This window comes from Barbatula barbatula, assembly GCF_947034865.1.
Source record: "Barbatula barbatula genome assembly, chromosome: 22".
NCBI lineage: Eukaryota > Metazoa > Chordata > Actinopteri > Cypriniformes > Nemacheilidae > Barbatula > Barbatula barbatula.
The window spans coordinates 15,668,428-15,678,428 of record NC_136785.1 but is presented as its reverse complement, the minus strand read 5'-3'; the positions used below and the strand labels follow the sequence as shown (position 1 = coordinate 15,678,428).

General features: G+C 40.7%; 1 protein-coding gene across 1 annotated transcript; it reads left to right on the top strand.

Annotated features, from left to right (window-relative positions):
- The first annotated feature begins 4,894 nt into the window (after positions 1-4,894).
- Positions 4,895-9,580, top strand: drd1b (dopamine receptor D1b). Its single transcript, XM_079485852.1, has one exon. It carries the CDS (start codon positions 5,294-5,296, stop codon positions 6,629-6,631), a length of 1,338 nt encoding a protein of 445 aa, XP_079341978.1. The 5' UTR covers positions 4,895-5,293; the 3' UTR covers positions 6,632-9,580.
- The last annotated feature ends 421 nt before the right edge of the window (positions 9,581-10,001 follow it).

Below are 10,001 nucleotides of genomic sequence, written 5' to 3'. Positions count from 1 at the left end.
AAAACTGTGTCCCAGCTTGCCAATTACTCCTCTTAAACTTTAATGCGAGCAATTGACTGTGAACCTGCAGGTGTACACATCAAAACGTCTCTAGAAATCAGGATTTATCTTCAATATATCACGGATAAATATAAACCCTAAATACATAAACTACGAGTGTAAAATATTTGAATGCGTTTGCATTATTTCACACACAAAATAAATTGTTTTTAATAAAGTTAATGCAAAATAACTTTATTCATAACTTAAAATGTCTTTGGGTTTCACATTTTTCTACCACTGACAACTGTAGTTGACACGTGCATGTTTTCAACCCGCTGCCTTATTTAATGCTCAGATCTGTTTGTTTACATTTCGGTTTTACCAAATAAGCGCAAAATATTCATCATTTTCACTCACAAATGTATCGTTTTGCTTCAGAAGACATTTGGTCAATTCCAGTGTTATGCATGTGACATTTTCAGTCAAAACTTGAAATATAAATGTATTTACTACCGATATACTGGATCATTTCTATTTTATCAAACCCCCGATGATATAGTTGAGGCAAAAGGAAGAAGCATGACTTTTCTATTTTTAAAAAGAGAAACATGCATGCGTTATGGATGTGACAAAAAAGGACGCATGTTTTTGAGAGACAACATACTTTGTAGGATTTCTGTGAGTTAAAATGTGAAAAACGGAAGCAATAATACCCAACAAATGGAGAAGGGTGGCTCTTCATAGACTATGGAATAGTTATTTTACTTTAATTTGAATTGAATGCGCTTATGAGAGATATGGATGTGACAATTCTGTTATGGATCTGACAATTCACTTACCTGAAAACTATGCCTTTAAAAAGAGATGCTTTAAAACTTTGAGAGACTTCACATGGGTATTTAATGCACAAAATATTGACAATATTCTTTATATTGTATTTTATTTTGAGGTTGACATTTGCAAGGAATTAGCCATATATGAACTTAACTGATGAGTACTGCACTGACATTTTTATCTACCCGAAATATATTTTTCCACAGATAAAGTGAGCGGGGAAATTCATTCGCTAAGCTCTTAGTCCCACAGATAAGACTTGACAATAATGAATTTGACCTGATCTGTTCTCCCCTCTTTGCCTCAGCTCTCGTTGAAGCTCCTGCTCTCTTATGTGAGGAAAAAACATCTGATAAAATGGCGGCCAGATTTCTTTATCTAAAGTGCTATAGCTCTCCTATCCCTAACCGTGATCAAACCACAGAAAGGTGGAACATTGGATTGATTGCCAAGGTACCCAACACCATCAAGGGTTGTCACCTTTTCCAGAGGCCAACAACCCCCTCCCCACCCCGCCATTAGACCCTCAATCAATCCAGAGATGCACTTATATAAAAGGTTTGATTGTGAAGAAACACTGAGTGTTGTTTAACGCCACCGTGCTGCTGTGAGTAATTCTCAATGGAATTCCCATTACATCTTTTGTCATGTGCTGACCATTGCATCAATCAAATATCAACCAGGTGTTTTTTTCAATCAATGTTGATGTTTTAAAGATGCATTCCAACAAATGAACCATTATTAGAAATATAAATGTCAGATTGTAGACGATTATGGTACCATAGGCCACGGACCCCCAGGGGTTTTCATAAGTATTGGAGATTGGCTGTGGATATAACAAAGTAAACCCTGTCAGTCTGTGTTTGGGCTTTACACAGTCAGAAGGGACAATCGCACTCTAACCATCTCATGCCAGTGTGAAGTTTGCCCATCAAAAATAATTGCACCTCAGATATACTTGAGAAATCGACTGAACGCATCAATAGCTCTGTGATCATCCGTCCTCTCCTCGGACCTCTTTGTTAGCTGGAGGAACACTCAGCTGTAAACAGCATGTGGAGAGATAAAGCAAACAAAAGTCTGATCTTTCCCCCAAACCTAATAGAATCAGTTGAACTTTCATATCATTACCTCCGCTTATATTGGGCTCAACAGCGGCAGGTGATACTTTTAGAGGTTATGGCTTCTCGATAAAGTCAAGGTTTTTATTCCCTCTTTTCCAGGCGAAAGTTAATCATGCAAACATTTGTATTTAAATTTTTGTATGGCATTTCCTACAAAGGCGAAATGAGCTTGAAAATCCTTCTAACTGAAAGCCTTTTCCACTTGAAACCGATGGAAAGCTTAACCCTCATATACTCAAAGTCAGACAAGCCCAATGAGAGGTTTTGTGTTAAGCCATTAGATTTGAGTTATTAACCAGGGCGAGCCATTAACGGCGTTGTCCAAGGGACTGCAATGTACCTAATGTTCTGCTGGATGAGAAAAGCATCTAGCTCGATATATCTATGAGATTTCACCTTATAAAAGGGCATTTATAATTTATTTTACAACAAAAAACAAATATCACAAATACATATATGTACTCAGACGCTTGTGCACACCAACTATCAGTTTTGAAGAATCATTTTATACATATGATTCATACTATTGTAAATTGTTTTTATATAACTGAGGAAAACCTTATGAGTCGTGATCTACCCTCTTAAAAATAAAGGTGCTTAAAAGGCTCTTCACAGTGATGCCATGCATTTTTGGTTCCGCAAAGAACCATTCAGCCAAAGGTTCTTTAAAGAACAATCCCTTTCGTACTTTTTATAACCTAAAGAACCTTTGTTCATCACAAAGAACCTTTTGTGAAACGATAAGGTTCTTCAGATGTTAAAGGATCTTCAGATGTTAAAGGTTCGAATGCATCGAAAAACCTTTTGAAGCTCCTTTTTTTTAAGAGCGTACCCTTGCTTATGCATATGCATAGCATTACACAGCAGATAGGTGAGATTTAATCTGTGCTTTCACATTGGCAATATTCCCAGGCATTACATTTCCATGTCCAGTTTCACCATCATCATCATTGTTATCAGGATACTTTAGCAAGCATTTGCATATTGGACTATTACACAGCATTTATATTCATGGCCACTACAATGCAGGACAGGTCTGTAGGTCAGGAAGATGCTCACATGACATGCTACAGTAAATTTGGGTGTGCAAGCACTCTGAATATTTTTCTTTTTGTGTGTGAATTACTCGCACATGCCAAATTTGCATTCTAGACATCAGTGAGAACCTTTTTTGCTGCAACATTAACATATGCTGAGTTTATAAAGAATAACTCATCTCATTTGCATGAATAAAATATGTCAAAATCTTTTGGATGCAAGTACTGATGTAATAAACCTTTGGGGTAGTTGGGATGTCACGCAGTGATGCTTGAATGTGGTTTATTATTCAGATCAACGGTTTATATTAAAGTGCCATGGTATTACCATCTGATACCATTTATGTGCCACGGTGCCACCAAAGCATTTCTGTAAAGAATTATTTTAATGTAGAATAAAGAAAAAAGGCTTGCAAGCCGATGTTTAGCAATCATGTAAAATATAAAAAGTTTCATAGTACCATAGTATTCCAAGTGCTTGCATACATATTACTAATACACATTTTCATAATTACTTAAAACTGTAAATAGTAGCTCAAATTACTTTTGAATAAAAAAATCTTTTTGAGAATAATAACTGTTATACCCTTTAGAAGAGCGTCACCTCAAGCAATTCGATGTACAAGTTTTCATGCGTATAAGAAAGATAAACATGAAACTCAAATAAAATGACACATGAATATGGTTATCTACCAACCGTGATGTCGAGGTAACCAGACAACTATATGCTGTAAATTTCGATTAATACTAGACACGACACTATTCATTTCGAAATAATCTGATCCAGTAGATGGCCACATTGAGCCACATCCCATGCAACAACCCGCATTGCTCTCTAGGGTTATTCCATCCGTATTAAATGACATAGTTGCAAAGTACCCCGATGCATTGGTGCCCCACTATGTTCATCTGTCAAAGCAACAAAATAATGAACACAGGTTGTCTGCGTATTTATTTTATGCCTTGATGTATATCTGGCTACTCGATTTGCTTTACGGACGACCACCAAACGACCACCTTCTTCACTCTATCAAAGGTACTTCGAGACGTGTCAGAGCTGATCTGAATGAGCCAATAAAAGACCGAAACCCCCGAGTGTTCTTCGAGAGAAACTTAAGAAAAACTATTGAAATACAAACATGAAGACCTGATGATGCTCAAGACTCGCAATATCTGAGATGGACGCACACCGAGAACGCAAAAGAATTGGTATTCTGACATCAAGTGATACTTTTGATTACAAATGTTGTGTTTTTAAATTTTATTTCTTTATGCATGTGTTGCAAAGTTTACATTTTTGGGGGGATATGCACGCTCCATTGCCACTTGCGATGCACATGTGATGTTGCGCGTTACAGGACGAGTGAGTGTGAGCTGTAATTCCACACGATGCGAGCGGGACGACGACATCCTTTCCTTCCAGCACCCATCAGACGGGTCAAAATCACTTCTAAAACGCGCACGGACAAATAGAGGAAATATTGTTTATCTTCGTGCACAGGATGGATCGGGGACCAATCGGACGTCTGGAACGTGGGAAGTGCGCATTTGCCGTTAAGAACAGTGCGTCTAGTAGAATGGAGTTGCACTAAACACTGAGTTTTGGATGTATATTGATGTAAGAACGCATCAGAGAGAAATATGGGAGACTTTGCTTGTTGGCAGTTAAGTGAACCTTTGCCAAAGTGCGTGATGATGACAGAAGAACATTTTTTTCTAATGTCTCTCGTGAAATGCGCATCTCTTGTTGGTTCTCAAGCGCATTTTCTCCTGTTGTGGAGCGCGGTGTGATCTGGAAGCGGACGCGCATCCTCTGTCATTAAAGAGGACAAATCAGGCGGACGCGGCGGAAATCCGATCGATTGACTGTACCGAGAAGCTCATATATAAGGCTAATGATCGTGCCTGCCTATGTTTGCTTAACCTGTTTATGAGAGTGTGCTGTGGGACTGTGAATAAACTGCTGACGAGGTACTGAATGAAACACTTTTTATTAGACACCAATTCGTGTTTTTAAACAAAATGAAGACTACATTTGGATCTGGATTTCGTTTTCTTTAATTTTACACAACCATGCTCATTGAGAAAGTGTGCTGGGGTTTATGGAACGCTTTTTTGGCTCCTCAAGCGATTTTAGGGTTGAAATTATGATATTTAGTTTAAAAGATGACTGCTACAGTCGGCAGAGCGATGGACGGTCCACATCAACCAGTTGCTCGGCTGTACGCAGCTGCTTAGTTCCCAGTTTGAGCACGCTCAGTTTGGACACGATTTGGAATTATGGGGTGACTGCTCATTCCACTCGGTGAAAAAGCTATGGATGTGAACTACTCCACGGTGCTGGACAGTAGTGTATCGCAGCGTGATTCATCCAAGCGAGTTTTGACTGGTTGTTTCCTCTCGTTGCTCATCCTTACCACCCTGCTGGGTAACACGCTGGTCTGCGCTGCGGTCACAAAATTTCGCCACCTGCGCTCCAAAGTCACCAACTTTTTTGTTATATCGCTGGCTATCTCAGACCTGCTGGTGGCCATTTTGGTGATGCCATGGAAAGCGGCGACCGAGATAGTCGGCTTCTGGCCATTCGGCGCCTTCTGCAACATCTGGGTGGCCTTTGACATCATGTGTTCCACCGCCTCCATCTTGAACCTCTGCGTCATCAGCGTGGACCGCTACTGGGCCATCTCTAGCCCGTTCCGCTACGAGCGCAAAATGACACCAAGGGTGGCGTTCGTCATGATCAGCGTGGCGTGGACACTGTCCATCCTTATCTCCTTCATTCCCGTGCAGCTAAACTGGCACAAAGCACAGGCGACCAGCTACACAGAGATGAACGGAACCTTCGGCGAGGTTCCCCCGGACAACTGCGACTCCAGCCTTAATCGGACGTACGCCATCTCTTCTTCGCTCATCAGTTTTTACATCCCCGTGGCCATTATGCTGGTCACCTACACCCGAATCTACCGCATCGCCCAGAAGCAGATACGCCGGATCTCCGCCCTGGAGCGAGCGGCGGAGAGTGCCAAGAACCGTCACAGCAGCATGGGAAACAACGCAAGTATGGAGTCTGAAAGTTCCTTCAAGATGTCCTTCAAGCGTGAAACCAAAGTTCTCAAAACCCTGTCGGTCATCATGGGTGTGTTTGTCTGCTGCTGGTTGCCCTTCTTTATATTGAACTGCATGGTTCCATTCTGCAACCCCAACGAGAGCGGAGACTTCCCGTGCATCAGTTCCACCACCTTCGATGTCTTCGTCTGGTTCGGTTGGGCCAACTCATCGCTCAACCCCATTATCTATGCCTTCAACGCTGACTTCCGAAAAGCGTTCTCCATCCTGCTGGGCTGCCACAGACTCTGCCCCGGGAGTAACGCTATAGAGATTGTGAGTATTAACAACAACGGGGCATCTCAGTCTGCTTCTCACTATCAGCCTAAGGGCCACATCCCTAAAGAGAGCAGCAACAGCAACTTTGTCATCCCACACAGTATCGTTTGCCAGGAAGAGGAGACCCAAAAAAGAGAAGATGACTCTGGGATAAAGACCTTTGAGAAATTGTCTCCGTCCCTGTCAGCCAACTTGGATAGCGATGCTGATGTTTCCCTGGAAAAGATCAACCCAATAACCCAAAACGGGGAGCACAAATCCGTGCCATGATGAGTATGTCTGGTAACACATAACAGCTGCAAAGAATTGCTTGGTGTTTGTGTCCCCAAAACAACAGCTTCACAGAGAACCTTAAAACATTTTTTGGACTAACTAAATAAAACTTGTGGAAAACAAAAGAATGTTCCAATTGAAGGCACTTTATGCTGGATAACTATCTGCAAAATATTGGCAGCGTTCATTATTGACGTTAACAGGTCAGTCGTCACAAGACATGAACAGAAAGTAATGTGATCAAACCATGTGAGTTTATGTATACATGTTATGCATTTTAAATGTGTACACATGTGCACGACTCTCTGATGGAGCTGGAAAGACAAGAAGAGTTAGTAGTTCAGTAGTAAAAATCTTGTAGGTTAGCGCTTACAGCTCACAAGTAGAGGTATTTGGTTGCATCTACTGTCGACAATACAATGTACATACAGTAGTGTTGTTCATATTTTTTCACTGTTTATCAGAGTTGGCCAAGTCAACAGCTCCTTACGCTGCTAGTTGTGATCATTGTATTCCGGCAAACAGATGTACTTGCAATCCACCCCATAATGTGACAGAGAACCAGTTTCAGTCTTCTATGTGCTTTGGTGTGATGTCGCAGAAACGGGAACGGCTTTTCCGCCCTGTGATTTATCAGCTGGAGAAGTGGCCACGATATTTGGATGTAATTTTTTCACATTTTTTTGTGTCCATCCCCAACCCTTTCTCTTGTTGTCAACCCTTCGCTTGTCACCGTGCAAGTCAGCACAGGGGAGATATAATCCCCAGCGGTAATCTTGCTGGTCATTACAGACACTTCTATTGTCATTACTTTCCCATTTCGAGCGCTTCGAAGGGTAAAAGGAGCTGTGCGTAAGAGGCCTGCCAATGTATTAATATCCATCACATGGTTTAGTTCAACTGTAGGCTTTCGTCTTTGAAAGATGCCTGATGTGGATTTGTAGCTATTTCAGCCTCTCGTTAATTCCATCCACTATAAATGTACAAAAGTTGTTCCGGGCACCATGACTGCCTTTAAACAAAAAAAAGAAAGAAGCAGATGTCTTTTTTTCGCCAACTCTATGTGAATGAACTGTGATCTTGAACAGCGTGAATTTGCGTTAGTGTGTAACATAAAAAAAATGTTGTTATTGTATTTTATGCAACGCATTCGTCCAACCACCCAGAAAACAATCGACATATTGTGACCTTTCTGAATGCAGTCAACACCATAGGAAGCCCTCCATAGTACTTCCTAGCGCTTCAAAGCATATCTAGTTTGAAAACAAGTGCAGAGTTCTGTCTCTGAGCTGTTATGTCAGCTGTCGGATTGGAGATTAGGACCATATGTCGCATCCTTAGATACATTGACTCCCAGTATGCCATGAAACAATTGAACCAATTTATCTCAACCGCTCTTTGTCCAAGCAAATTCTGTGATGTATGCATCGCCGTCCTACTTTTAATAATTTGTTGAGCTGTTTTGTAAGGTTATGCAACTGCCCTCGATCTAAGTTAATTCCAGGGCCTGTGCTTCTCACGAACATCAGGATATGACACACATGGGCTTGTTCTCAGAGTGCATTATGAAAGAAAACGCAAGCGACATGCAAACCAACATGACCAACACTGTAAATCAATGACGATAACATTCCCCATTTTGCGACTGATGTTGGAAATCATATTAATACTTATAAGTGATGCCAAAACGCTGAAGTGATCCCGATTAGCAATCTTCTCTAGCTCTCTGATCTCCTTCCCTCTCCAAACACTTCGTTCACTGAAATCTCGACAGAATGAATTTTGACTGCTCGAACTATATGAATTGAGGTTTTAAACCTAAACGAGACGGATAAATAGAAACTAAAGTAAACATACTTTTCTAAAATTGGTCATTTATCCGCTCCAGGGATTTTCCCAAAAGTCAATGTTTATTCTCCCAGCCTGCCAACAACCCCCTCTTCACAATGCTGCTACGGAAATATTCATCTTTAGCTTCTGAACGTTTGGGAGTATGTTGGTTTCTGAAAAGACGCATCATCTATTCCCTCCAATCGGGCCATTAGCATTTATAACATGCCACCGTGACCTTTGGAAAACTCCCAGGTGTTTTTTTCTTATACAACAAATGCTAAGGTATTCCCAGTAACACTCGGCGAACCTCGTGTTGTCCTTTAATTAGATGTGAATAAAAAAGCACATAGCCAAGTTCTCATTTTCTTTCTTACCAAAGATTGCAGGTCTTTTGAAATAGCAGGTGTTGTTTTATACGGTTACTGACCAGAAACCAGTGATTTCAGCTAGATTGTTGTCAGTCCCTTGATGAAAATGACATCCGGTGACAATTCCAACATCGTACAGTACTGTGCGGGGAGTAGATTTCCTTTTTCTATGTCTTGCTTGACGGTGGCAGTACAAGGCCCTTCATCAGCTGCGTTGGACCTCGATTTTTAAGGGGTTATTTTGCACTCCGTCCTCAGATACTCGACCAATAAACGCATTGTAACATAAACAGGAGAAAACATAAACTGTGTTGTAAGATGTTATAATAGAGATGTGAACACAAGTGCTTTATATCTTGAAGTCCTTAATGTGAGTAGAGAAAACAAATGTATGTGTTGTTCTCATGTGGGTTTGTCATGCAGTATAAGCGCCGCACTTTTACCTTACAGTTATCGTAATTTTGCCAGGTGAAACATGTTCCTGGATTAATACATTTAAGTTGGTCCTGGAATTATATTTTTGTCATACAAACATAACCCTAACGCCACATCTGCTTGACGGGGATGTTGTTCCTGCACCAATATGAATGTTGATACAGTAACAAAACCTACTTGGCAATATTACGGTCACTGTACGGTGTCATATGTGTGCTTCAAGTTTTACCCAACAAATTTATTACAGTAACTAGTTTACAGTTTGTATAAAATGGACCCTTTCTATTTGCTAAATAAATGTGTATGTTGTTTTTATAATCCTGTTGTTTCTCTTGTTTTTGCCACGAGAATCTGTTATGAAGTAGTTCACTGCCGAATCTTTATTTTAAGGTCAGCTCTTTGCAGTAAATCGATAGTTATTGATCACCTCATCAATCGCTGGGTTTTTTTCCCAGCCAGAAGTGTTGTTCTCAAACGGGTAGTTTGCATAACATTTTGTACAGAGAGGAAAAATTCAGCTCCTTTGATTGATTACACTTTTTCAACCTTTGTTGTCATTCTGTAGCCTCAGGGCTGCTGAGATGAGAGGTGATGTGATGTGTCACGGGGACCCTGGAGAAAACTGAAGTTAAGTGTTTTATCTAAAGCCAAAACAGGAACGGTCAAGTGGGTAGATTAGGATATCAGCAGCTCTCACACACCCGCACTGACCTGACTGGAAATAAATCGAA

What these genes read in the sequence shown, in the direction of transcription:
- drd1b (XM_079485852.1), top strand. Translation starts at nt 5,294, where the DNA reads ATGGATGTGAACTACTCCACGGTGCTGGACAGTAGTGTATCGCAGCGT.